Source organism: Colletotrichum phormii, assembly GCF_030913505.1.
Source record: "Colletotrichum phormii strain CBS 102054 chromosome Unknown BDP81scaffold_15, whole genome shotgun sequence".
Classification (NCBI taxonomy): Eukaryota; Fungi; Ascomycota; class Sordariomycetes; order Glomerellales; family Glomerellaceae; genus Colletotrichum; species Colletotrichum phormii.
In genome coordinates this window covers 1,171,143-1,198,375 of record NW_026851457.1, presented here as the reverse complement: position 1 = coordinate 1,198,375, position 27,233 = coordinate 1,171,143, and the positions used below count along the sequence as shown (strand labels likewise).

Genomic DNA, 27,233 nt, shown 5'->3' with positions numbered 1-27,233 from the left:
TGGTGGAGAACCTTGCCGGTGCTATCGCGGAGCGGAGTCGGCTGGCAATTCCTCCTTGAGGGTCCACATTTCCGTGATAATTAGCCCATAATCGGTGTTTCTGTTCATCCTCACCTTCATGTCTGCAGGATTCCGGTCGGCAAATAATGCCACGGCGGGATCATAGCAGACCAAGCTGACAAAATCTTCTTGAATGGCCTTTAATTAGCAGTAACTAACGTTATTCATCTTCACGACTAGAAATGATGTATTTAGGAACCACACAGGCTGGCTGTCTTAAATCGAAGAAAGGCATTCAAGTTGTCCCTCACAGGTACGCTTTTCTAAATACACTCATACCATACTATTCAAGTTTGAATCTTGACAAATCGCTTCGAACCATCATGATTTCACACACGAAGAAAATCTTGGTCGTGCTGGGTGCCACCGGAAACCAAGGCGGCTCTGTGGCTCGAGCCTTCCTCTATGACGCGGCTTTGGCCAGCCATTGGCACATACGCGGTATAACTCGAAACCCTTCTTCTGAGTCTGCCACCGAATTATCGACTCATGGAGCGGAAATGGTGTCTGCCTCTCTCGACTCCGTGTTGGAGCTCGAGTCAGCTTTCGCCGATGCAACAGCAATCTTCGCAGTCACCGACTTTTGGAGTGCGATCCTGACCGAACAGGTCACTAGTAGGGTGCGAAAAGATGGAGTCAATCTTGCCATTGCTACCCAGGACCTAGAGGAATCTTGGGGCAGGAACATTGCAATGGCCGCGGCGGAAATATCGACGCTGGAGCGCTTCATCTTCAGCAGTCTTCCTCCTGTCTCTGATCTAAGCCTTGGGAAGCTGAAGCATATTTACCACTTTGACGGCAAAGCCAACATTGTCAAATACATTCAACGAGAGCATCCCGCACTCTGGGCCAAGACTTCACAGATCTTGGTTGGATTTTACAACTCCAACATCCTAGCGGACTCATATTTTGGTCCCAGCTTCAATCCGGCGACAGGCAAGATCGAGTTCGAGGGGCCCGTGAGTGACGATAATCTTGTACCGTTCATCGATGCTTCGTCCAGCACCGGGAACTTCGTCAAGGCCCTGGTGCTTACTGAGCCTCTTGGCACGATATTGGCAGCCTACGACGAGATGAAGTCGCTTAAAGAGTGTATCGAGTTGCTGCGTAGGAAAACGGGTCAGGACTTTGTTTTCGTGCAAAGAACCGTCGATGACATGGCGGCGGAATAGCCGCTAGGTCGCGAGGCTCCGGAGAGCTGGGTTTGGCTTGCAGAATATGGTCTTTTTGGGGAGAAGATAGATGGATGGAAAGAGTCTCTGAAGTTACTCGGAGATCTAGAAAAAAGGATGAAAGCGGGCAGTGTCGTCGAATGGCTTTCGGCACAGGACTGGAGCAAGGCCTTTCGGCCTGCTTAGTGCATGCAACGGAAGTGCCTCTACTATCGATGAGACGTAGGATGAATAACGATTGACCGGTGTATTCTTCGAACCAATGTCGTACCAACATGCCATGGCAGTTCCATGGAACAAGCTCCTTGTTTTTCCCTTCACGGAACCTGTCTTGGACATTGGCTTATCTGCTATTCATGAAGTTTACCCATCTTGATACCTTCGCTTCCGTGTTGAGTCCTCATTAGAAACCCATGCCTCAGTGATAACATGATAGAAGATAATATGCACCGGCCGACGCCGACGACGAAACTCGTGATATCGCAATTCGCTGACAACCAATTCCTAAGCGAAGCATCCGACGTTGGGATGTCTTGCCTGATTGAGCACCAACGCCGATGCGGGCACAACAACCCGTGGCCGCACAGCATCACATGCGAGCCTGACAACATGAGAAGCCAAGAACCCAAGGAGAAGGTGCAAACAGGTCCGGGCGTCTCCGACGACAGCTCAAGATCACATACAATCAAGTAGAGAGATATGCCTCGAATCAGATTGTCCGGCACCGGGTGAGCGGCACTTGATCCCTGCGTCCAGGGGGCGCATCTCCCCCACTGAAGCTTGATTAAGGTTAAGCAAGTTCGCTTGGAAACCGGTTGCGAGAAATGAGAATGGAGCACTTCGACAGTTCGGGAACTCTCAACTCTGTTGATGTCGTGCAATTAATTTGGCTCGCGGCCGGATTATTTACTGGCTTGTGCTGTAAATACCTAAAGTAGATTACAAGCTCCCGCTTGGAATCGCTCTATTCGATGGGAACAAAGATGAGCCAAGTACTTGACGACAGAGGACTGTGAAGAAAGAGAACAAATGAATTCTCCACCCACTGAATGATTACCTACGCTGATCTCCCGGCGATGGGACGAACGCGCCACGGCTGAGCTGTAACCCCATGGAGAAGGTAGGTAACGAGGCAACCTGTAAGCTTCGCAGCAAGCGCTTAAGCTGAAAGTCGGCTTGCTTTTGCCTCCCCCAGACAGATTGCAGCCCACCGGAGCGCAGACAAACCCCCGTGGCAGAATGATAGGAACAGCCCGAACGTTTCAAAACCCACCTTGAGGTTAAGCCTATTTTGACAGCTGGTTAAGAGAATGGTGGATCGGAGCTGGCCGCAAGGGAGGGAAATAGTAGGCAACGGCGGGACACCGCAGGGAATAAGGGGCTGAGAAGGGTGCAACTCAAGACTCAAATGCGGGGATCTCGAACGGCGTGTGGGACGGTAGACACGGGAAAGACTTCCTCACCCGGCTTAGGAACGCTTTTTGTCTTCTTGATGACATTATACAGTTGGTGCTTGGCCCGGGATTGGGGTCGCAATGCCGTCGGTAGATGCGCCTGACTAGCGCACGACATTCATGTCCGCAACACCACTCAACGGGTGCCATGAAGCACTGGGCACAACTTGATTTGTTAGACCTCGACGTGTCAGCAAGCGCGCAAGTCTTAGCAGAAGGAACACTACGGTTACACTAACGAAGCTGAGTGGGAACCTCTAGAGGCTCGAGTGAACCAAGGCGGACCGGACAGGTTTCCCATGCATTATGGCCTCTTTATTTTCCAGCCAACCACGTCGGCGTTCCTGGCCATGCGCGATAAGATCCTAAAAAACACCTTCCGCATTAAGTACCGGGGATCGACAAGTGGGCATGGCGGAGTCGCGGACGCACTGACACCGCTACCCTGGGAGACGTGGGACTTTGTGCTTTCGCTTGGCTGTTGCTTGCCGTACTGTAGCATCCCACTGGAGTCGGGGTCCTCACAATAATTGGTAAGTCAGTTTGCCTTCTATTTACAGACAACTTCCGTGTATAAAGACGATGAGGTTTCCCACGATAGACCAGACTTGAGAGAAGCTCCTCAGGCCCAGTCATCCAGTCTCGTCTCCCAGCCCACAACCATCCCTTCCCAACAACGCCAACACCAACCGCCAAGATGCAGTTCTCCGTCGTCCTCGTCTCCCTCTTCGCCCTGGCCGTCTCCGCCGCCCCCGCCGAGATCCAGAAGCGCTCCACCACCTGCGGCAGCACCACCTACTCCACCGCCCAGGTCAACGCCGCCTCCAGCGCCGCCTGCACCCACGTCAAGGCCGGCACCGTCGCCGGCAGCTCCACCTACCCCCACCGCTACAACAACTACGAGGGCTTCGACTTTGACGTCACCGGCCCGTGGTACGAGTTCCCCATCAAGACCAGCGGCGTCTACACCGGAGGTGAGTTATATCCCCAATCGTCATGTGCGACACGTTCGAGTGGTGCAAGCGTCGCCCGAGTGGTACACATAACCCCCATTCAAACAGTGACTGACTCTGTACCCAGGCTCCCCCGGTGCCGACCGTGTCGTCATCAACGCTTCTTGCGGCCAGGCTGGCCAGATCACCCACACTGGCGCCAGCGGCAACAACTTCGTTGGATGCTCCGGTACCTCCTAAATGCTGGGTTAGAGGACTTTGTTGGGATTGGAAGGGATGTGGTTATGAAAAGGTCGGAGGGCCTGTTTATGGGTTATGAAAATTCACTTCTGCACATACTAAGCCTTTTGAACATACATAACTGTCAAAATTCTACGCTTTGATGTCTTAGCAGTCTTCTCATCGTGACATACTCCTGGCGACGTAACGACAACAAAATGATGCAAGTATTTGGGCGTACAGCCGTGCGTTTTCGAAGATGGCTCTAAACGGCTTGTAAAGTATTCAACTAAGGTCCTGTAGAATCCATCTCACTGCCGTTTCGGTGTCGAAATGTTGGCGTGCATCAGTACTTTAGTATTCTGCAGCTCTGATGACATCTTATCTGGGCCGTCAGTATTGCTGCAAAGGTGCGGGGGACCAATACCTCATGTCCGCACCGCCGATGACATTAACTCACTCACAGCCGTCTCGGCCCCGGAGTGCGGGCCGCTCCGCTGTGTTCCACACGGCAGTAGTGTGGTGGATGTGCCGTCCGCGGCTCGACTACTTATGCCCAGGATTCTTTGGCTTAGCTTGGTGGCACGTATGTATGTGTATGGAGGCCTGGGCAAGCTGGGGTTTACGTCGACGGATCGCCGGAATTGCCGTCTTCCTGAATCTCGACCAGTGTAATCTCTACACGTTTCCGGCTCACTGGACATCATTTCTAAATGTCTCATATCAACGTCATCTGTAAAACCAGCTACTTCAGGCTAGGGCGAGGAGTGTTTCTCCTTAACGTTGTTGATGACTTCCCAAAACAGGCATAAGTTTCAGAAAGGCCCTTGCTAATGTGAATCGGATCATCAACGTGTCAAGCACCAGTTGATGCTGTTGCCGAAAGCCCGGCGATCCTATCTGAAGGACACGAACGGTTATGGTAAGGCCTACTGCTATGAGTCCAGACTCGCTTCGAGCTAACGTTGATAATGTGCAAATCTCAAGTCCCCACGCCTTGTCTCAGATGTCAATACAGACCAACTACTTAGCATGTGAACGCTTGCTCTTGTGTCTCGATGCCTGACAGATTTGGTATTTCTTGCCATGATCGGTTAGACGATGGTGACCTCTGCCATTCCGTAGGGTTGGTAACACCACATCTCCGAGACAGACAGAGCCAAGACAGATCATTGTTGGCGTTTGCAGTCGAATTCCCCATTTGATAACCTCCGAAGCTTGTCTCAACGCTGAGTGCTGTACAAGTCCGACTTGGGGAGAAGGCAGAAGACTTATAACCAGCGTCAAGGACCTTTCCATCGAGTAGCATGGCTTCTGTATTCGCCAGTTCATCTACCATCATTCCCAACTTTAAACTTCATAGATTACCTGCTCTTTAACATGGCGTCAGCAACTAGTGACGGTCAAACGTTCTACTCCACGATCCAGCTGCCTGAATCACAGCAGCCAGTCAAGGAGCCCAAGCTTGAAGACTGCGCTCACAAAACAGGCAAATTTACTAACACCAAACGTATCATCGTCTGTTGTGACGGAACATGGAATAATTCGTAAGTATCCTAACCCACTCGCTGCGTTCTGTCGCTGACTCTGGTTGTGGGGTAGAAACAAGAAGGGTGGCATTCCTACTAATGTGGCCCGCCTGTCGTCCGGCATTGCCCATAAGTGCTGCACGGGTATGCCGCAGGTTGTCTACTACCACCGAGGAGCTGGCACCGAGGAATCAAAAGTTGCCCAAACTCTCGGCGGAGTTTTCGGAAAGGGCATCGTTCAGGTCAGTCTTTCTTTGAAATGCATATAGCAATAGAGTGGCTTTTGCTGACGTTTGATTGCGCTCGCCCAGGATATTGCTGATGTTTACCGGTTCGTTTGCGATAACTACAACCCAGGAGATGAGATTTTCATCGTCGGATTCTCCCGCGGAGCTTTCACCGCGCGATCAGTGTCCGGATTGATCTGCAATCTCGGGCTTTTGAATCGCGTCGGCCTGTCACAATTCGGGGCAATTTTCCACGATTACCAGACTTTCCCCAACTGGCATGGAAGCTTTGACAAAGAAGACCACTTGGTAGGCTTTACACTTACCAACTACGAGCGCCTTGAGAAACGCGAAGCATCGAGGGACGAAAGGATCGACGAACGTGATAGCGCTGCCCTACAAGTTGCGTTGGACAAGGAGAAACAGGAGTTTTTCAAGAAAATGACCGACTGTCGCAAGAACTCGAAGGGTTACGGACAAATGGACCTTCGCAAGATGGCTAGAAATTACAGAGACCAGCTTGAAAAGGTAATGAGAGACGTATCTCTTTGGTCTAGGAATCTATTCACTGATCATTCGCACAGCACGGAATGGTTCTTACCGAGAGGCAGAGGCAATGTCGAGGGGGAGATTGGGGCGAATTCTGGGTCCCCACGAACGTCAAGGTCAGAGCGGTTGGTGAGTATTACACATGACAGAACGAGAGCCGAACCCAGTCTAACTGTTACCAACTCAGCCGTATGGGATACTGTTGGAAGTCTAGGCTGGCCCAAAATGCCCTGGGAAAAGGTCAACTTTGGCCGCAGCGTCGAGGAGGTGAGTTCAAGCCTTTTTAGATGCCCGAAAATCACCGGATATCGGGAACAAAAGACTAACACGATCAGCTTCGCTTTACAAGTCTCGATGTCAACCCCAACGTTGATTATGCCTTCCATGCCCTCGCACTTGACGAATGGCGCACGGCATTCAAACCAACATTGTGGGGTAAGGACAACAATGAACATACGCAGCTTCGACAAGTCTGGTTTCCCGGCAGCCACAGCGACGTTGGTGGAGGTTTTGAGGACCAACAGATTGCCAATATTGCACTTGCCTGTAGGAACTCCTAATGCGACCCAACTGAGAGCGAAAGTCAGCTTACAAGGTGAACAGGGATGGCGGATCAGCTTACCTCTGTCGGTGTCGAGTTCAACACGTCTGAGATGAAGCGGCTCTTCTACACCCTCACTCCTGGTGTCAAGGCACGCAGATGGGGAATGGGCAGAATTAACAACCCTGGAAAAGCCACGTCGATCCCTGATCAGACATACAACGCGATTTGGTATCCGTGGCAAAAGTTGAAGGGTGAAAACACCGTCTTGGGCACCCGAACTCCGGGCTTATACAGGACCGACGATGGGAAAAGTAGACTCGTGAGCCCTAACCAGCTTGTACATCCCTCCGTACGCATCCGTTACCTCTACGATGGCGCTGGTCTCGATGACGCTGGCGAATGGGAATGCGCAGCCTTGACGAAGAACGGATTCAAACTCAAGAAAAGCACTGCGCCGCCCAAGGTTGATGATCCATACCCCAAGACACCCATTGCTTCAACTTACGAAACCCTCGCCGGTACCGTCTCATCCGTCCACGGCGGCCATACAATGGACCTTGAGTCCCACAAGGGCCACACACTTGTTGTACACCAAGTGCCGTTTGAGGCTGACCTCTGTCTTCTGGAACAAGCCGAGAATCACTGGATCTGGACCCGAGACTCAGATGACAGAAAGGAGGGCTCGCGAACTTTACATGAGGAGCGCATAGGAATGTGGGAGCGTCTCTTCATCGACATCAATCATAAGATGTTCTTGCGCCAAGAGAGTGAAGAGAGAAAGAGGGCCGAGATCAAAGCTGAGAAGCCCAAGGAGAAGCAGTCTTGGAGACAGTGGTTCACGGAAAAGGCCAATCAAGCCAAGGGTGCTGCTGGACATGCGCTCAACAACACTGTCGTCGGAAGAATCCTTGGGCCATCAGCCAAGCTCAAGCCCTTGGGCTATCCTCGGTATTTCGGATACCACGATTTGATTTCTTGGCAGCGGGGTGATGTCAGACAGACGCGGCAGAGAAACCCTTGGCCGGAGAGTAACAAGATTGAGGCATAGTCGACAAGGTATGATGATTGTAGATCATCATGTTAGAACTGAAGTAGGGCAAATGAATTTATGTTATCTTATCGTTGAGAATTATGTTCTATCCTTGCACATTGACAAGCTGGTAATCGAAGACGATGCTGTTGAGCTTGACCCTTCAATGTTAATTGTATGATGGATCCAGTGAGCGCAAAACCCTGAATCAATCTTCCAAGTTATGCTACATTTCCGCCCCCACTAGAAGAAGACAATGTACAAGGAGTCGAATATTGCCGTCGCGCTTTGCAACCTTCATGTTCTCTTCGCGAAGCTCACTCGGCACGGGTAGAACCCACTCGGGTTGGCTGCCCCTCCGCGGCTCACCAAATACACAGGATCTCCGTGATACTTTTCGGTTTGTCCAGTCTCTTCGTAGGCAGGCTTGAAATCGGGTTCCCTCGCAGTCAAGGCACACACCATCTTGATCTCTGCCAAAGCCATTTCTTGCCCCACACAGCTCCTAGGCCCTCTCTCGAAGGGACGCCAACCATTCGCCGGAGATTGTAGAGGATCATCTTTGCCCTTTACCAACCAACGGTCCGGAAGGAACTCGCTTGGGCGGAACCAGTACCGTGGATTATGATGAATTGCATAGTGACTGACATAGACGTTGCACTTGTCAGTCAGCAGGGACCTCAGAGTCATTGCTGGAATTTCGCCGGTAGCAGGCTCCGTGCTTTCAGAAAAGTCCTGAATGAAAACATTGAAATCGCGATTGCCCAATCTTTGAGTAGCTCCAGGTGGGTAGATTCGCAACGACTCTTTGATGACAGCAGTCCTGTATGGAAGCTGGTTGAGAAGCTTCGGCTGGGAGGTTATGAGCCCCGCTGTTGCCCTCACATCAGAGCCGAAAACGTCGTCATGCTCAGCTCGAACGCGTGCCAGTACTTCCGCATGTTGCGACAAAAGGTTGGTCAAAAAAACAATCGATGAACCGGTTGTGTCGTAGCCTGCAAGCATCATAAATTTGATCTGCGACCGAATGACATCAGGAAATATCCGGAGATGGCCTTGGTCTTGTGGTTTGTTGGCGGTATCCAGTATCGAGATTAAGTTGGTTTGTCTACTCTTGGCAGCTTCTGAATTCTCCTGTAGTACTTCTTTGATGTACGAATCCATCCGCCAAGTGTTGTAGCGCTGGACCAGAGGCCTGATGAAGTTCACGTCTCTCAGCGTTGAAGTACCGCGATAATGCAACCAACTTAGTTGCGAAGCCATCGCGGCGGCAAATTCGTTGAATCCTGTCTGACAATGCATGTCGTGGCCCATGATAGCCTTGCTTGAGAAGTCCATGGTAAGATCGAGGGCCATCGGGCTCAGAGAAACCACCTCGTTCTTCCTCGCACACTGGCGCAGACGATCACAGAAAATACCAGTCATCTCAACCAAACTCGGCACCAGCGCCGCAACGTTTGCGACTCGGAAGCCAGGGCTGAAGATATTGTGCCAGAATTTCCATTCCTCCCCTTCCATCGTGTCTAGGTCGTAGCCACCTGTGAGTGGTTTCAAGAACTCTCGCTGGCCTGGCTCTTTCGGAAGAGATTGGCCTTGTGTCACTTGCCGAGCTCCATCTGGTGACAGGACGACCAACATGGGTTTGAAGAAGGGCCACTGGTCTAAGAAGAAGGCCTGGTCAAGGTGTGGATATCTCAAACTTATTTCGTGAGCAAGTGCTGCGGATGGCATGATATCAGGCGGCAAATCTTTGAGAACCTTTCCGATAAGTTTGAGATGGCCCCAGACTGGGTCATGAGGAGGCATTGGCAATCCTTGACGCTGAAGTGACCTAAAGAAGCTGCGAGCTCTATACAAAGAGTAAATGGAGTAAAGAGCTGCCAGTAAACAGGCTGCCGTCAAAGCCTTCAAGGCCACCAATGAGACGATTGTGTTAATGGTGGTTCAAGTTTGACCGCCAGCGAGTCGTGAATAGTTGTACAAAGGCAGACAGTCACCAGCCCGGGAGATCTGAGGGGATTAAAGAGCACACATCTCCAGGAAGTACCACTTAGAGCTTTTTGAACTGACGGATTGCCTGCGACTAAGAATGCTCAGACGCGCGTAGGGTCTGTACCATATCCATGCCATCGAGAGGGGGTAAGGTTCATCTCTTCGACCCAGCGCTAAAGTGAGAAAGCTTAACTTTTTCGACATCAAGCACAACGTTCCGCGTAACACCGCGGGCTGGTGTTAGGTATTGTATCAAGTGATCCGGTAAGGTTCCGTTCTGATTCTTCAATGGCATGCTGCCTGTGTGAAAAATCAGATGATGTCACAAGAGGAAGGGTTCAGTAGCGACGCTTTGTTAAGATTGATTGCTCGCCTATCATCTATGGTCTACTCCGTGAGATATGTTTACTGTCGAAACGAAGGAGATGAAAAGAAAACCAAAGGAACGGCTTAATGTCATTTGGTCTAGCTAAAGCCTTACAGCCCTTGCAAAATTATTGTAAATCAACAGACTCCAGGGGCGCCCTCATATCAGCCGCTACAAATGCGGAGTGTAGCACCAAAGTGAGGGTTTGGACCGCAGAATTCGACGATACAACCTTAGTAATTCTAGCAAGCTTTACGTTGAATAACAGCACTTGGAGCTAGACCCTATCAGCTGGCTTGTGGTCCCTCCGAGGGGCGTTATCGTCAGATCTAAGTGCTTCACCGCGAGAAAGAGAATGCGTATTTTTCAACGTTAAGCTGAGTCGCCGTGCCTCAACGCCTCAAGTTGGGGGTTTGGAATGATTGAGTCTAAGACGGAGGAAATGCCCCTTTGAGCCTTGTTCCTTACCTGCTTGCGACCTTCATGATTAATAAACGCGGAGTTTTGCCGAGCCATCAAGCACGCCATTGTATGCCTGCTGTTCGTCGATGTTATTGGTGTTTACGGACTCGCACCTCCTCGCTAATTGTAGGTACCCTACCAACAGAACGATCCAACCCATGTTCCCGACATCGGTAGCTCCTAAAGGGGCGTCTGCATTATCGGCATGGTACGCTGGAAATCTGACTACTCATTGGTCTCACAACACCTGGGAGACACACGGAGGTCCTGTGGCGTTGTTTAACATGACGAATAGACTCACTCTGAGTTGACTGTCGATGTCGCCATGGGACCCGCCTAAGACGACAATCAACCCGACTTCCGAGCAATGAGATCTGAACGGGAAGCCACAGACATTGAGTTCGTAGATAAACCCACCAAACTCCCTCGCGAAAAGTTGATGAGGGCCGATCCATGCTTCGTGTCACGTCTCTCGTCTACAAATAATGTCGCTTCCTCACGAAAAGAGCCCAAAAAGCGCCTTCGTCATCGGGGAGAGCGAGAATGAAGCCCATGACGGAGTCAAAGAACCACAACAGGCAGGTGCAGAGAGAGCAGCATATGTCGAATCCAAGAGAACATGGAAATCATTTTTCTGGTCGAGTTAGTTGTTTGAAACCATAACGAAAAACGGCTTTAGGTGCTGACTTCATGTTATTTTAGCACTCGATGTTCCGAAAGATGAGGCACGATTTCTCACGAAGCTAGATTTGACACTCATATCAGCATCGGCTCTCGGCGTGATGTGTCGCTATCTCGACCAAGTCAATATCACGAATGCTTTCAGTCAGTATCAGAGCTATACTTGTCTGTTGATTCTTGCTAAGAAAGTTCTTCCAGACAGTGGTATGAAAGAGGATCTTTCGTTGTACGGAAAGGAACTCAACTACGCCAACGCTATCTGGAGTGCAGCTTACGTCTTCGGGCAAATACCGTCAAACCTACTTCTCACTCGAGTAAGTCTCAACATTTCAAGTTCCAGAGGAAGCAAGAAGTCTTAACGGCTTTCTAGGTCAGCGCTCCCCTTTACATTGCCTTCCTTGAGTTTGCATGGACCGTCTTTACATTTGCCACCGCAGGTGTCAAGGATGTCAATCAGCTTTACATATTCCGTTTCTTGTGAGTTTCCGCATCCAGGGTCGTCGCCATTCCTACGCATTCAAATGACATCTGGTTACTGTATTTCTTACTTCTGATATGAACTCACTAACTCGGCTCCAGCGTCGGCTTGTTTGAAGCAGGGCATTTCCCAGCCGTCATGTACGTGTGTTCGAGTTACTACAAGCCGCACGAACTTGCGCGGCGCAACACGCTGATTCAAGTATTCACCTCCGTCGGGCCACTGTTCTCCGGCTTCCTGATGGCTGCCGTGTATGCCGGCTTGGATGGAAAGAGTGGTCTCCCGGGCTGGCGATGGATGTACATGTGAGTGCACCGAAATACCAAGCCCAATGGCTGACCCCTCAACGAGAAATCACGCTGACAGAAGATTAGCGTTTGCGGTTGCATCTCCCTCCCTTGTGCGATATGGACTGCGTTTGCCATGCCCCAACTACCTTCTCGGGCTAAAGCGAATTGGTATCTATGCTCCGGTGGAGTCTCCTAGGAGAGAAGCAATATTGAAGCTGATATTCTCCCAGGATTTTTACCGAAAAGGAAGTTGAGCTGGCCCGTGCTAGAATGCCTACCGAAGTCAGACCGCACACTGGACTGTTCAAGTGGACGGATGTCAAACGCTGGCACACGACGTGGCACGTCTACCTCTGTAAAAGATCCGTTTCGTCAACGACTACTTTCATGGAAACTGACTTATGAAGTCCCGCTGTTCTTCACGTTTCTTGCACAGCTGGGCCAGTCCGGAGGATCAAGTGAGTTCACACACACATGAATTGTGTTGCTCGTGAGAGAACTCAGTCACTAACCGCCTGTACTTATTTTACGTGCAGTGATCTTCTGGGTCAAAAGCTACAACGTAGCCGGGAAGCCACCTCGCTTTTCCGTAGCAGAGATCAATATCATCCCACTCGGAGTGAGTTCTGCGCGTTTTACCCACTGGATTACATCGTAGCTTACCTTTTGGCCAGATCAACATTATTTCCATCTTCGCAACCCTGGTCAACTCTTGGGTATCGGACAGCTTGCCTGGAGCAGCTCGATGGCCTGGTATGTTGTTTGCCAGCGTGATGGCCATTATCTTCCCCATTGCACTGGCAGCCACACCCGTGCACCCAGCAGACATCGCAACTCGATGGGCATTGTACTGTGAGTATCTCATTCGCTCTCATGGAATCCATCTCACTTTACTGACAATCTCCCTTCATCAGACCTCACGGCTCTAGCGGGTACGTGCGCTGGCATCACATGGACATGGGTGAACGAAACGAACAGACACGATCCCGAAAAGCGGGCATACGTGTCTGCCATGGTATGTCATACAATTTTCAAAAGTGTTCTACTACCTCCAAGTCAATGAGAGCTAACATCGATTGCCCCTATCAGATGAACGCGTTTGCCTACATTTTCACGGCGTGGGTGCCCATTTTTACATTCCCTGCCAATCTCCAGCCATACATCGTCACTGGCAACTACATTACAGCTGGTTTCGGAGCAGCGGCCGCGGTGACTGTACTCGTTATCCGCCACTTCTACAACCGGGATTTGAAGAGACAATACGAGCTCAAGATCTGAAAGCGCTTCGGCTTCAGATATCGAAGGCGGTAGACGCATCTTTTGGTCGCAGGGCTTACGTTGGTGTTCGTGGGCTCAATATCATAAGTCAGGTGGTCAGCACAGCGAAGGGCAGGCTAATTAGATGCTCCTGCACACCATGTCTTAAGTATAAAGCGTCCTGTTTCGACGCATTCATTAGTTCACACCGCAATGATCACCGATCGTTGTTTCTCTTCATCCTGAGCCTCATTTACCAGATGTATCTGTCGTGATACCAAGCCTCAAAGCCTGGATGCCGCAGATGTCGCGTTACAGCAATGTAATTGTGATTGGTGCGCGTAAAACTATTATATCTAGAATCCGAGCACCAACATCAACGGCAACTAAGGCCAGCCAACGACATGAGGCAAACGTCAAGCGGACCCAATCATGATGGCACCGTTGTGGGCCAATTAGTCTCAGCACTTGCTTTTCATTATGGCTACTCCAATGCCAGAATGTCATCACGCTTGAGCAGCATGCGATGACTGCATATCAACCCCATCGACGCACGGTTATTTTGCTGCAGCATCCCCAGACTGTACCACCCAAACAAGCAGAATCAAGCGCTCCAACCTTTAGATGGCTAACGCCAGGTGGGCAAGATAGGGAGTGCCGTGCAAATCACTGGGGCATAGGAGGTGCTTAGTGCTACCCTGCTTCTTCCGGTCCGTGAACTCGACCTCCCCGCTCGTCCGTCTTCCGGCCAACGGCCTCGTTGCCGATGCGGAAGTATAAGAAGAGTGAAGTTACCCGCAAGATGCAAGTGCAAGCGCTATCGTGTCCTAATTGTTCAAGGCAATCTGGAATCCTTGACGGAAACCAGCCACCTGAAGTCCGGTTTTAGATATCATCTGGTGCTTCCCCGCGTTATCCCCACAGATCTGCCTCCGCGAGACCCAGTTCCCCACCAAACCTTCCAAAGCTGTTAGCTTCAACATTAGCCCGTGGAAGATCTTTGGTTACCTTACACCCCATCGATCTGAACCCCAAAGTCTCCTGGTCAGAGTTCCCGAGACCGGACGGCTCTGTGGGGGAGGACTCATCCCACCTATTTGGTACATGAGACAGCTACCATCCAAGACTTCCAGGATCATCAACGGGTTTTTGCATACGAGTTTAGCAGAGAAACAACATCATGTTCTTCACTCTAGGCAGGGGCAAAAGCCTCCAGGTCGGCGTCACGATATGCTGCCTAATTGCGTTTGTGCTATTCGGCTATGACCAAGGGGTGTTTGGTGGCATTCTCCAAATGGAGGATTGGTTAGAGCAAGTCGGCAACCCTTCTGATTCGGAAACCGGTATCATCGTGTCGTGCTACAACCTGGGTTGTCTGACAGGCTGTGTTCGTAAGTTGGCGTTTCCCCGGGACGTGACACTTTTTGGTAGCCAATGCTGATAGCACCAAATTCTAGTCAACTTCATCTTTGGCGAGAAGCTCGGTCGTCGAAAGACGATCTGGACCGCCATGGGTCTAGTCATCATCGGCGCGACTCTTCAAGCGACGGCATTCACGGTAACTCATCTGGTCATTGGGCGCTTGGTGACCGGTTTTGGCACCGGCATGAAGACATCGACTGTGCCCATGTAAGTCTCGAATAGTACCGAACTACTGAGCACCATCTAATCATGACTTCTGCAGGTATCAATCCGAGCTCTGTGATCGAAAGTACAGAGGCCGACTTGTCTCTGCCGAAACGTTATTCGTCGGTGTAGGCATTGTCTTCGCATACTGGTACGTCATACCTTCATCGCTGGCTTCACTTAGTGCTAACGTCCACAGGTTCGACTTCGGTATGTCATATGTCGGCGGTCCAATTGCTTGGAGACTGCCCCTCGCATTCCAAATCATCTTTGCCCTAGTTGTCGTGGTTCTGGTCTTTGCCCTCCCTGAGTCTCCTCGATGGTTATTCAAACACGGCCGCGAGCAGGAAGCCATCCAGGTCCTCTGCGACGTGTTTAACAAAGAACCAACCGATGAGTACATCCGAGCCGAGGTTCATGCAATCCACCACGCCATCGAGCTAGAAGCCGCCGAGAAAAAGTCATCTTCCCGGATCAGTATCTTCAAGAATGATCGGCTTAGAACGGGCCACCGCGTGTTGCTAGCATGGGGTGCTCAGTTCATGAATCAGCTGGGAGGAATCAACCTTGTCGTATACTACATTCCCTCGGTACTGGTGCAGAATGTTGGCATGACGCCTCATTTGGCCCAGATCATTGGTGGCTGTGTGCAGATGATGTTCATGTTTGGATCCATCTTGCCGGCTCTGGCCTTGGACCGTATGGGTCGTCGCAAGACGATGATGTGGGGAAGTGCGGGACTTGGCGTCTGCATGCTCATGATCTCGATACTATTGTCGCGGGTGGGCTTCACTGGCGGTCAAGCTTGCGCTTCGGCGTCTGTGGCATTCTTCTTTCTGTAAGTTTACCTGTCGCGCGCATACGAGGCTTTTCGAAAGGTCCACTAACGAGACACTTAGGTACAACTTGATATTTGGCATGGGAATGAACTGCGTCCCATGGGTCGTTGTTCCCGAAATCCTGCCCCTCCATGCACGAACTCGAGGTACTGCCGTCGGTATCAGTTCCAACTGGCTATGGAACTTCTTTGTCGTCATGATCACCCCGGTAATCATCAATCGGCTTCAGTGGAAAGCCTACCTCATCTTTGTCATCACCAACTTCTTGTTTGTGCCAATCATCTACTTCTTCTATCCTGAGACTAGCAACTTCAGGTTGGAAGATATCGACGAATTTTTCACATCGGGTGGTAATCCAGTCAAGGTTGCGAAGGAAATGTCAAAGGCAATGAGGGCTGGAAATGATGCCGAGAAGCTATCAAGCGTTTCTGAGAAAGAAAAGGTAGAGGTTGAGCACTCGTAAGAATTTGAAGAGGGTTAGAAGCTGGTACTTGGTGGTGTGTTATGGTATGTAAGACGGGAGATAACGTTATGCCACAGTTTTCAAGTCTTACTCATCAACGATTGCGCAATTCGGCTGACCCAATGAGCTCATGGCCGTCCCAGCAACACCATAACGTTGCGCCCGAAAGAATGTCCTGATTTATTATGGTCATCGATGGGGACATCGTCGACGTTAAACAGTTATAAATACCTGTCTTTCTAACACAGAATCAATAAGTCGAGAGGTTGTATTGTGAACTTTTCACCATTTCTAACTAATACTTAGGCCCCAAAGTACCTTATTCCAACCCAGCCCCCACTACCGCGATGGCAGCTATCAAGAACGTCGCCATATTCGGTGTAAGTCATTGATTTATTATCAAGCCCCGTCATGATTCCTGACCTGTCCCAAGGCAACTGGTGCATTAGGAGAGGTTCTCGTCCCAGCACTCCTGCAAGCCGACTTCGAGGTGACCTGCATCACTCGACCGGGCAGTGAAAAGAATCTTTCCGCCGGCGTATCTGGAAGAGTCTCCGATTACTCAGACGTTGAAGCTCTTACAACGGCACTGAAAGGTCAAGACGCGATTGTCGAAGCGTTCAACCCAGCAGCTGCATCCTACCAGACCAACATCTTGCAAGCAGCCCTAGCCACAGGAGTCAGACACATCATCACTCCAGACTTCAGTGGCAATACGTTCCATCCCAACGCCGAAGAGGCACTCATATTCAACCCCAAGTTGTTAGCACAGCGCGAGCTTGAACGCATCGTCGACGAGTCGAACGGGTCATTGTCATGGACGGCAATCATATCTGGCCCGTGGTATGACTGGACCATCGAGCGCGGTATTTTCTGGATCAATAAAGAAGAACGTACCATCACTCGCTACGGCTCCGGAGACCAAAGATGCAGCATCAGTCGCCGCGCACTCAACGGCGAGGCCCTAGTTGCTGTGTTGATCAATCCGGAGAAGTATCGCAACAGAGCCGCCTACTTTGCTAGCCATACGGTATCGACGAATCAGTTGATCACAGTGATTGAGGATATCGGTCTCAAGGATTGGAAAATTGTTGATGTGCTGTTTGACGGCTTTGCGGAGAAGGCTCGTGCTTTGTGGCGAGAGGATACGGAAGAGGGAGTTGACGATAGACTCAACTCTAGGGCGTATGCCGCGCTTTCTACTGTGGCACTTCTAGACGAAGGAAATGGTTACGGATCCAACTTCGAGAACGAAGTTGAGTCTGGGTGGGATGAAGGCGAGGATACACTGAAGGAGAACTTGAAAAGACTTCTCGAGTAGGGTTAGGCGGTAGGTCTTAGTCGCGGCCTCAAGAAAGAATTTCGGATTTTCATACATGTTCACATCAAAAAACTCGGAGATAAGTTTGACTGGTAACAAAGCATTTCCAAACCTTAACAAAGGAAAAGCGAATGCAGGTAGAATTGTCCCGAGACCATAAGTTTTCACGACCGTCGCCGCAGATAATCAGGCAACAAGTCTGGTGGCAAGGAAATTCAACCGCACGGGACTTGTCGGCCGACAAGCAAAGTCGAAAACTTCAGGCCGTCGAGGGCAGACCACGGGCTTCGAGCCGCAAATGTGATTCGTTGATGGGCAGACGATAAATCGCCTTGGTCGTTAATTAGTTTCTTGGCCAAAGGGCAGCGTGTGACAGCCATAATAACCAGGGTGACGGTATTCGCCCGTAATAGCCACAAATTATTAGTGGTATTGAACGCCGAGGGGGCAATGAAAGAATCATAGTGGCTTCAGCCACGCACGTCTCGCAGAGATACTGTCCAGCCAGACGTTAAGAAACAGGATTGGACCTGAGGAAGTCAGCTGAGGATATTGTCGGTGGAGGGGCGCAGGTGAGGGAAGGCCGGAGATCGAACTACATCGGGGAACAATTGGAAAAGAGGAGCTCTCGGAGGAAGCCAGTCATGTTACTCCGTAGAAACTGCCAATTCGACACAGGGGCGGATACGGGGCGTGGGAGGAATCAGACGTCGACATTCCACGCAATACGGTTGACTGGCGGAGCCATTCAAGAGGTGTCGAACTCCTTGGCCCCTTGGCTGCTTGGCGGGGGGCACAGGATTTATAGAAATCCGAGTCGTCAATGGAGAATTGGTTGATGGTGCTGGCGACTCAGTTGCGATGTTGAAGATGAGAAGCTCCGGGGATGCAGCCCGGGAAAATCCACAGGAAGGGACGGGACCCAGCACGTGGTGGATTCGGGACCGGTGATTCGGCAGCTGCGGGGTCAAGGGTGGGGCCGCTGCTCTCCTGCCAGAAGCGCTTGGCGCTTCCTGAGAGCGTGTGTCTTGGCGCTTGAGCGCGCCAAGTCGCTTAGGATGCCCCACACAAATGGATCTCGGTCGATGGTTTGAGAAGGATGCGGCGAGGATGTATCTCTTTCCCACCTCAGGCGCAGACTGGGACCTGCCATCGTCCGTTTGATTCCCAGTAACTTCGAACATCCAACATCCAACGTGCAACCTCTGCCTTTCTGAATCTTTACCGCACCCGCTGTTTGCACCGCTCATAGCGGTGAGGCTGAGATTCTTGCTGAAAATTCCGAGTTCTGCCAAACATGCAACTATTCACGACACGTGGGTGGCCCCAAAATGTGCCCTGCTTCTCACAGGCTTCCTTACCGGGCTACTCAACACCCTACCATTCCGCCCCGCGCAGGTTCATGTCAGCCAACTCCTCCACTATGTTGACCTTGCCATCTATCCTCTCCCACCGAGGGTGTGCTTATCAGGGCTTTCCGTGCTGGGGGGCTCACGGCTCCTCCTTGACAATTTGAGCCATGTCCACGACCCCAAGCATGCAGAAACGGTGCGCAAATGATTGCGAGAAGCAGCGATTGAAAGCTTACTGTTATGAAGTCTACTCTGCACCAAATCTCATCATGGTAATGACCAATGGCAATGTTAGATGCCCTCAGAGCCACACAACGGATGCTTCTTCTTGGAAAGGGGACCTCTGATACCGAACTGGCTGGTGAGCACCCTGGCAAGACAGACAAGCTAGAGTCGCCGAGGACTAGCCCGCGGATGCACCATGCCAGTAGTATCGCAGATGATGGATGTGGCGAGTACCTTTGGGTGGGTTGGGCCTGTACGTCTCGCAGAATCGAATGTGCCCACCCTGTCTTGCCTGTGCTGATGTTGGTGTCTAGTCACTTCTTCGTTTACGCCCGAGAATCATACACCGAGAGTGCCCCGGCGGGAAGGGGGTACACGTGCATTTCGGAAGGTGGACATGGATGGACTGCACCAAAGCAACGTCTTGGCTATTCTGCCTTCTGGTATATATGCCAGAGTTAGTCCCAAAGTCTACCTTCCTGCTCCCATGTCGACTTATCGAACATCATTTCCTCTCCGGCCTTGCTACCCGTGTCAAAGCCAAGGTCTTCCACCTCCTCATACACCTCTTTCAGGCACGTGGACCTGTATTCCAGTTCGAAACATCATTTCGATCATCGCCATCTTTCCTGAACATCAGGCTTTGCACAACCTGTGCGAGAAATTTCGAAATGCCTCTCCATCAATATGACTACATATTCGCCATTGGCACCGTATTCGCATTCCTGGATGCGTGGAACATTGGTATGTACCCTCAAACCAGGATCTTTCTTGGCTGGCCATGCCCAAGCTGACTCTTCCGTTCTGATAGGTGCCAACGATGTTGCCAACTCGTGGGCAACCTCGGTCTCGTCACGGTCTATCTCTTACATTCAAGCCATGACCCTCGGGTCCATCCTCGAGTTTGCCGGCTCGGTTGGTGTCGGTGCCCGTGTCGCAGACACCATTCGCACCAAGATTGGTAGGATCTCTGCTCTTCTGAATAACACAAACGCCATGGCTAATTGGCTGACACAGTGGATATCGACCTATTCGAGAACGACCCGGCTCTCCTCATGCTTGGAATGACTTGTGCTATTGTGGCCTCCTCCATCTACCTCACCTTTTGCACCAAGATTGGTCTCCCGGTGTCAACCACTCACTCAATCATGGGAGGCGTCATCGGCATGGGTATCGCACTTGTTGGTGCCGATAACATTCACTGGGTCTCTCCTAGCGGCGGCATTGATTCTGGTGTTGTGTCGGTCTTCCTTGCATGGATCATCGCCCCTGGTATCTCCGGTGCATTCGCAGCCATCATCTTCACCATCACCAAGTACGGCGTCATGTTGCGGAAGAATCCGGTCATGAAGGGACTGGCTTTGGTGCCCGTGTACTTTGGTATCACCGCCTCACTCTTGACTATGCTGATTGTCTGGAAGGGCGGGTCTATCAAGGTTACCTTCAACGATGCCGAAACCGCCGGCATGATCATTGGTGTTGGTGCCGCCTGGGCTCTCCTCATCACCATTTTCTTTCTTCCCTGGCTCTACCGTGTGGTCGTCAAGGACGATTGGCAACTGCGTTGGTATCACATCGCCCTCGGCCCCCTTTTGCTCCGTCGGCCCGAGCCCCCTGCTCAGCCTGAAGGCAACGGCGGTGGTATCCGCGACTTCTACGCCGGGCACATGACCAAAGAGGAGCTTGAAGTCGCTCGCAGCGGTGGTGTTGTTCAAACGAATAGCAACGACATCGAAACTGGCTCTGCTGATGGAGAGAAGAAGGTCGTCCAGGACTCTACCGACTCCCCTGCAGCCACTCTTCCCCGCAAGGACTACGTCCACAAGCCCATCGTGGGGCCCCGTCCTGAGGGTCCTTGGCACAACGGCGCCGTTCTCTTCTGGATGGTGAAGAAGGTCTTCCTCTCTGGTGTCGATCAGGATATTATCAAAATGCAAAAGAAGGAGAGCGTCCTCACTGGTGACTTGGAGGAGATGCACGCCCGTGTCCAACACTACGATAACAAGGCTGAGTTTCTCTACTCGTTCATGCAAGTTATGACCGCATGCACCGCTTCATTCACGCACGGTGCCAACGACGTGGCCAATGCCATTGGACCTTACGCCACCATCTTCCAGATTTGGAACACAGGTGTTCTCTCTGGCAGCAAGTCTGAGGTCCCAATCTGGATTCTCTGCTTCGGCGGTGCTGGTATTGCTCTTGGTATCTGGACTTACGGATACAACATCATGCGAAATCTGGGTAACCGCTTGACCCTTCATTCGCCTGCTCGTGGTTTCTCTATGGAGTTGGGTGCTGCCTGCACAATTATTTTGGCTACACGTCTCAGTAAGTTGACGAAGCTGTGTTGACTATGCCAGAGTATCACTAACTGCCATGCAGAGCTTCCTGTATCAACTACACAGTGCATCACTGGTGCTACCGTAGGTGTCGGCCTTTGCTCCGGTACTTGGCGATCAATCAACTGGCGCATGGTTGGCTGGATCTACATGGGTTGGATCATTACGCTGCCTACTGCTGGTATCATCTCCGGATGTCTCGCGGGCGTCATCGTCAACGCGCCTCGCTGGGGCATGGCGAGCTAAAAGATTTTGACAGTTGGGATTATCTGTCCGCAGACTCATGGTGTCAGCCGACATGTTTGGTTGTGCCGCTGAAAACGGCATCAGGGTGAAGCTCGAATGTGAAGAGCACATGAAATCAGAAGAGGTTTCTTTTCCAAGGTAGTCTATAGAAGACTCATACCCTCACTAAGGTTACCCTCACTAAGGTAGTATGGATAATAGTAGCAATTAATGCATGACTCTGCAGAAATACGAGTTGTGAAAACGGGTAGGAGCTCAGATGATCGACTGAAGAGTGTCGTTTCCATGTGCCTCCAAGAGCCGCTAGAGCCTAAGCCATTGGGCAGCTTGCAGGCCCAGCAGTTTGCTCTTTTTAGGCTATGTAAGGCGATACCGCGAGTAAGGCCAGCTTCTCGAGAATCTGCCAAGGAGACGAGCTAGTCATGGAAACAGAGTTAAGATTAGAATCATGTCGCAAACCTTCGTCCGATCTCTGACCCCCGCTTCGTTCGCCTCATTCGCCCGGTTGTCTCATGTTGACAAAGCTAATGATTGCAATGTCCCTGAAATGAAGGTGCAAGACTCTTGCTTGAAGGGAGTCGTATCTCTACTAATGTAGAATTCGAGATCATGGCAGGAGGCAAGGTGCTACCAACATCACAAGTCACGATGTACCGTCTCTTTCTGCTGCTGAACGCCTTGTTGATACCACTTTGTTTCTGTTCACCTTCTGTCTCAGGTCTAGATTGGCCAGGAAACAGAGCCCTGCCCTTATTCCCCGAAATTGCGAAAGAGATAGACTATGCCAAACTCACTGCACTATGTGGCGATGAGCAGGTTCTCTTGGTTTCGCTGCAAGGACTGGTCAACCGACGGTAACCGCGGATGTACCTTTATTGGTCGCAAGATTCTGCGTTCCCGGACGATGTTATCAACGAAGCCTGGCTACGACAGCTTGAGAGTCAAGGATATCGGAGCGCCGATATGACAAGCACCCCTTTACAACTGATTGACAAATACAAGTCTGAGATTCGGGGTGCCATCATCTATGACACTAAATTGCCAGATACTGTTAATCTGGCATCGACACTTGCTGGTCTTCATGGCGCTGTTCTCGCAACCGAGGAGCTGGCCCGGCGCTTCAACATCTCCATCATCGAAGACTTACGACGTCGATTCAAAGACAAATTCGAGCTGTACGACCATGCAGCTCGGGAGGTGTGGCCCAAGGTCACTGATCGTATAATCACAGCGATAAAGCCTCTTTCGATTATCCTGTACGCTAACAGAACCTGGACAACCCTTTTGAAGGCAAACTCGTCCATTACCGACTCTTCCAATAATGGCACTTATGCAGTCGATCTATCCCCTTTCATGAACGGCAACGGAATTGTCTACGTCAATATCACAGATGCTTTCCCCGCAGATGGCTATGGCCCCTCCGTCTACCACGTCAAGGTTGCTGGCGATGGTAATAGGACCATCGCAGATTTTAGCCCTGGCAGCGAGGCGGAAGACTCCTTTCTCTTCGACGACGGTGGCTCGCACCTGGCAGACTACCCCGGGGGCTGGCGCTTCGCAGACGGAGCATCCGCAATGATTTACAAGTTTGACTATCCGCCCCAGACGACTAACCTTACACTCACCCTGTCCATGTGGAATCAGTTTCTCGTTTCGGCAACGTCAGCTCGGCCGGGCTACTACAAGGCCAACTCTATCTTCCGCGACTACATCGTCAGCACAGCGGCTCCCTGTATATGGCTGGATAGCAACAGACCGCGGGAAGCAGCGCTGCTTGACAAACTCCTACGCCAGTTCCAGCCCAACGCGGCGTACCTCGGCTGGTTCCCAAACGGCGATGAGATGACCGGTGTCACGCAACTCGCGAGGAACGGCTTATATGTAGCCGCCACGGACTTTTACTTCAACCCTACGATCTTCAGCGGTTTCAATACCAAAAACCAGTCTCAGCAGTCTGCGCCGGGTGGGCCACCGTGGCGGCCTCCGCCTCCTCCAAAAAGAACACCCAAGGTCTTTTTGTCACTCGTCTACCTCGAAGGCGACAACATACAGTATGACCAGCGCAGCATGTTTCAACATTGGAACGACTCCGCGAGGGGATCAGTCCCGCTCGGGTGGACTATCAGCCCGTTGCTGCACGATATCGGGCCGGGCATCCTGTCGTATTATCAAAAGACATCCACGGAGAACGATTTGTTGATTGCCGGGCCCGACGGCGCAGGGTATACGTATCCCGGGGTCTGGCCTAGACGAGCTCTCTCTACCTTCTTGACGCAGAGCGGTGAGTACATGCGGGCGACACAGACGGACGAGGTGTTATTCGTGTACGACCGCATCAACGCCACAGATAACCCGCTCACGCCGGGGCTAACTCTTGGCTTTCGTGACGCCGTGGGGAGGAATAGGCTGCGGGGGATATACTACGGGTCCTTTGTTTCCACGGTAGATGCACTGCAGGTTAATGTTACGGAGGGGTTCCCGGTGACAAACATGGTGAGTATTGGGAACGAGGAGAGTGGTGCGGCGACGTTGCGGAATATCTCGGATAATTGGAGGGGTCGGGGGCCTCTTTTTGTGGCGGGCGCGATTAGTGCCTTTGATATGACGCCGACGAGTGTTGCTAGTATGGTTAAGCAGTTGGGGGATGAGTTTGAGGTTGTGAGGCCTGATATGTGGTTTGAGCTGTTGAGGAGACGGGAGAGTTGGCCTGGCCTTGGTTAGGAAAGTTTTTCATTCTCTGGAGGAGTGCCACGAGACTGTGAGCCTCTCAATGCCTTAAGGTGGAGGATGGGGACTGAAAGACATTGTTTGTGCGGGATGAACGAGCAAGAGAGGGGGTTGCATTGTCTAAATCCGGTGGGAGGGTGCCGGCGGGAGAAGATTCTTGCATTAGGTTATTCAGGGTGGGTTGAGGAACTCAGTCGATGATGAGCTGAATTATCCCTTGCCCTCATCTAGTATCACGACTTCACGCTTACTGGCGATGTGTCCCGTGTGTTCTTGTTTGTACTCGGCCGATTCATGACAGTATCATCAGGCTCAACTCATGTCAATTGGTGTACGCCTTTGGTGTTGTTCTCCATCACCACTACGTCATGAAGAAACAATTTTATTAATGTTAGTAGTTATAAGTTACTGCTGAGGGGAATTTAGTTTCCTTGCGCGCCAAGGTCCGAATTCCACGGGGCTCGTAGGCTGATTAAGCAGGAGAAATACCGCTACTATTGCAAAAGAAAATGATACTGCCACGCTGCATTCGGCAGCTTCACTTTCATACTAGAAACTCATGAAAGACCCCATTCGTGTATCCCATCGCAAGTGTCGTAAGTTTATTTTCTACTCTGAACGAATATGATCGGACAACAAATGCAAGCTCTGGTGACCGAATCTTCGGCCGGTGGGTCGCCGAAGATGGTCAAGAAGCAGATTCCTGTCCCGGAACCTGCCCCGCATCAAGCCCTGGTAAAAGTGTCACATATTGCACAGAACCCGACAGACGGTAGGTCGGAACCCGTTGCTAGTCATGAGACGACAGAAGTTCGATTTACTAACTCTAGTTCGCAGTTCAATCTCTTGACGGCAATGCTTTCGGTGACGGCGCCGTCCTCGGGTGCGACTTTGTGGGGACGGTTGAAGCGGTCGGCGACAAGTGCAGCAAGCTCTCCAAGGGAGATACTGTTGCTGGTCTGATTTGGGGAGGTCAGTGGATCTTCCGAACTAGTGATTTGAGAGCAATTTCAGACTTCCATCTAGGTGAAATCAAGGGTCTCGGCGGCTACAGCGAATACATCCTCGCGGATGACAACATCAGCTTCCACGTACCCAAGAACATAAGCCCTGAGGAGGCCGCTACATTACCTCTAGCCTCAATGACGGCCTGGCTTGTTTTGTTCTCCCAAGAGTGCCTTGCGATCCCTCGAGAGGATGGATCGAAGACGTCGGTCCTCGTCTGGGGTGGTAGCTGTGTGCCGGCCCAATACATGCCCCGACTACATGTAGCCTCTTGCTAATCGTGCACCTCTACAGCGAGCGCGGGATTATACGCCATCCAGATAGCCGCGATGCAAGGCCTCAACGTTGTCACGACGTGTAGCCCTCGCCACTTTGACTTGGTGAAATCCCTGGGTGCGAAGCATGTCTTCAACTACCACGACGACGATGTCATCGAGTCCATTAAAAGGACGACGCCCGGCCTCAAGTATGTCTTCGACACCATCGGAAATAGGTCCTCCTCGGGCCTGGCATCCCAAGCCATTGATGAAAACGGTGGACGGCTCTGCACCGTGCGCCCGGGGAAGGCCAACACCGAGGACGTTACGAAGCAGACGACTGTGACGGATGTCTTGGTCTGGACTGCGTTCTTGAAGGATCATCAGTACGCACAGTTCAAGTGGCCGGTAAGTTGTAGTCGCTGCAGGGCTTCGTAAAGGGTGATTAATACTGACAGCGGATTAGGCTAGCGAGGAGGACCACAAGCTTGGTACCGAGTTCTACGAGAAGCTCCCGGGCTGGGTAGAGGCTGGCAAATTCCAGCCTAACAAACCCAAGGTGATTTTTGGGGGTCTTGATGGCGTTGAAAAGGGGTTCCAAGCGTATCGGAGCGGAGCAATCTCAGGTGAGAAGGTTGTGTACAAACTCTGAGGCCCTGGGTCAACTCGCTGTGTTCGCGCATGCAGCCATGTTGGCACGGTACTCGCATGCCAGCCTATCTTTGCGCTTTGTTCAAGCTGGAACTCATGACAACTACTATGCTGGGTTTCCGACGTAATTCGTCGCCCGTAAGAGATCCAGTGCTTCAGCGGCAATCAATAACCCCCATTTATCATGTGGATATGGGAGTAGCTGTGTCTATGTCGCACATAGGATACGGAAAGCCCGACCAATGGGAACCTGCTACACGCGATGTCAACCAGCACAGAAATCAATAGCTGAGACTTTGCAGCAAGAGGCTTTCATCTTCAAGGGCTCGCCGTGACACCTGACTTGACTCAAGGATGCGTAAGCTGTACTGCAGATAAGACAGCTGGGATTGGCAGAGGATAAGCTTAACCTGCCACTTGGAGACCTATTGTTCCAGTATCATGAAGACTGATGTCAGCACCTAATAATGGACAATCATGCAGCGCTTACTGTTGTTGATGAGCGTCCAATAATGCCAACTTTATTCTGCATGACAGCTTGACGGGTAGACACTTGAAGGGATGACCCCGCCATGTCAGGAACCAACAGCGCTCGTCAAGCAAGGGCAGATAATTCCGAGCTTAAATCGCGTCATGGCCGCGTTCTGGGTCAGCTAATCAATGCTAGTCTTATCGCTCGGGAATGAGAGACCGCGGAAGCACGGCAAACTTATCGAGGTTTCCCGAATGTCTCCCTCATTCCGTGTAGCCGGACCCGGCCGCTAAGAAAGGAATCCCTGGTCGCCTTCCAGAAGCAGACGGCGGATCCCCGCCGCGGCAGATGGAGCCAAGATAACGCCAAGATGCTCAATTGGCCAATGCCGCAGTTCCGATGCCGCGGTTGGGGGAAACGCGAAAGTCATTACGATTCGTGATGGT

At 51.4% G+C, this 27,233-nt stretch overlaps 10 protein-coding genes across 10 annotated transcripts; 9 read left to right on the top strand and 1 right to left on the bottom strand.

Moving 5' to 3' along the window:
• Window positions 1–383: 383 nt before the first annotated feature.
• On the top strand, window positions 384–1,775 carry BDP81DRAFT_493897 (NmrA-like family protein; the record flags this gene model as incomplete). Its single annotated transcript, XM_060595369.1, has 2 exons — window positions 384–1,196; window positions 1,233–1,775. The coding sequence occupies 2 exons, from the start codon at window positions 384–386 to the stop codon at window positions 1,416–1,418; spliced, it is 999 nt and encodes a 332-aa protein (XP_060443148.1). The 3' UTR covers window positions 1,419–1,775.
• A 1,550-nt stretch (window positions 1,776–3,325) lies between these two features.
• On the top strand, window positions 3,326–4,026 carry BDP81DRAFT_432998 (ribonuclease). Its single transcript, XM_060590830.1, has 2 exons — window positions 3,326–3,660; window positions 3,767–4,026. Exons 1-2 carry the CDS (start codon window positions 3,384–3,386, stop codon window positions 3,877–3,879), a joined length of 390 nt encoding a protein of 129 aa, XP_060443147.1. The 5' UTR covers window positions 3,326–3,383; the 3' UTR covers window positions 3,880–4,026.
• A 1,212-nt stretch (window positions 4,027–5,238) lies between these two features.
• BDP81DRAFT_451730 (uncharacterized protein) lies at window positions 5,239–7,755 on the top strand (the record flags this gene model as incomplete). The annotated part of the gene is made up of 7 exons (XM_060592667.1): window positions 5,239–5,405; window positions 5,461–5,629; window positions 5,699–6,142; window positions 6,199–6,292; window positions 6,351–6,430; window positions 6,499–6,709; window positions 6,767–7,755. 7 exons carry the CDS (start codon window positions 5,239–5,241, stop codon window positions 7,753–7,755), a joined length of 2,154 nt encoding a protein of 717 aa, XP_060443146.1.
• A 279-nt stretch (window positions 7,756–8,034) lies between these two features.
• BDP81DRAFT_324956 (cytochrome P450) lies at window positions 8,035–9,603 on the bottom strand (the record flags this gene model as incomplete). Its single annotated transcript, XM_060584937.1, has 1 exon — window positions 8,035–9,603. A coding segment is annotated over one exon (1,569 nt), but the record flags the coding sequence as incomplete, so codon positions are not given.
• Window positions 9,604–11,043: 1,440 nt separating this feature from the next.
• Window positions 11,044–13,285, top strand: BDP81DRAFT_493889 (major facilitator superfamily transporter; the record flags this gene model as incomplete). Its single annotated transcript, XM_060595368.1, has 11 exons — window positions 11,044–11,200; window positions 11,261–11,383; window positions 11,438–11,553; window positions 11,610–11,716; window positions 11,819–12,022; window positions 12,092–12,175; window positions 12,238–12,362; window positions 12,544–12,626; window positions 12,682–12,859; window positions 12,922–13,022; window positions 13,097–13,285. The coding sequence occupies 11 exons, from the start codon at window positions 11,044–11,046 to the stop codon at window positions 13,283–13,285; spliced, it is 1,467 nt and encodes a 488-aa protein (XP_060443144.1).
• Window positions 13,286–14,151: 866 nt separating this feature from the next.
• Window positions 14,152–16,278, top strand: BDP81DRAFT_353420 (general substrate transporter). Its single transcript, XM_060586246.1, has 5 exons — window positions 14,152–14,655; window positions 14,722–14,893; window positions 14,949–15,041; window positions 15,090–15,728; window positions 15,790–16,278. Exons 1-5 carry the CDS (start codon window positions 14,445–14,447, stop codon window positions 16,190–16,192), a joined length of 1,518 nt encoding a protein of 505 aa, XP_060443143.1. The 5' UTR covers window positions 14,152–14,444; the 3' UTR covers window positions 16,193–16,278.
• A 197-nt stretch (window positions 16,279–16,475) lies between these two features.
• Window positions 16,476–17,513, top strand: BDP81DRAFT_378896 (uncharacterized protein; the record flags this gene model as incomplete). The annotated part of the gene is made up of 2 exons (XM_060586807.1): window positions 16,476–16,572; window positions 16,626–17,513. Exons 1-2 carry the CDS (start codon window positions 16,540–16,542, stop codon window positions 17,511–17,513), a joined length of 921 nt encoding a protein of 306 aa, XP_060443142.1. The 5' UTR covers window positions 16,476–16,539.
• A 2,248-nt stretch (window positions 17,514–19,761) lies between these two features.
• On the top strand, window positions 19,762–21,675 carry BDP81DRAFT_324769 (phosphate-repressible phosphate permease; the record flags this gene model as incomplete). Its single annotated transcript, XM_060584913.1, has 4 exons — window positions 19,762–19,834; window positions 19,902–20,051; window positions 20,108–21,418; window positions 21,473–21,675. 4 exons carry the CDS (start codon window positions 19,762–19,764, stop codon window positions 21,673–21,675), a joined length of 1,737 nt encoding a protein of 578 aa, XP_060443141.1.
• A 963-nt stretch (window positions 21,676–22,638) lies between these two features.
• Window positions 22,639–24,396, top strand: BDP81DRAFT_396487 (uncharacterized protein; the record flags this gene model as incomplete). The annotated part of the gene is made up of 1 exon (XM_060588195.1): window positions 22,639–24,396. The coding sequence occupies one exon, from the start codon at window positions 22,639–22,641 to the stop codon at window positions 24,394–24,396; it is 1,758 nt and encodes a 585-aa protein (XP_060443140.1).
• A 573-nt stretch (window positions 24,397–24,969) lies between these two features.
• On the top strand, window positions 24,970–26,553 carry BDP81DRAFT_60475 (chaperonin 10-like protein). The gene is made up of 4 exons (XM_060596042.1): window positions 24,970–25,174; window positions 25,240–25,638; window positions 25,702–26,072; window positions 26,131–26,553. Exons 1-4 carry the CDS (start codon window positions 25,027–25,029, stop codon window positions 26,314–26,316), a joined length of 1,104 nt encoding a protein of 367 aa, XP_060443139.1. The 5' UTR covers window positions 24,970–25,026; the 3' UTR covers window positions 26,317–26,553.
• Window positions 26,554–27,233: the final 680 nt, after the last annotated feature.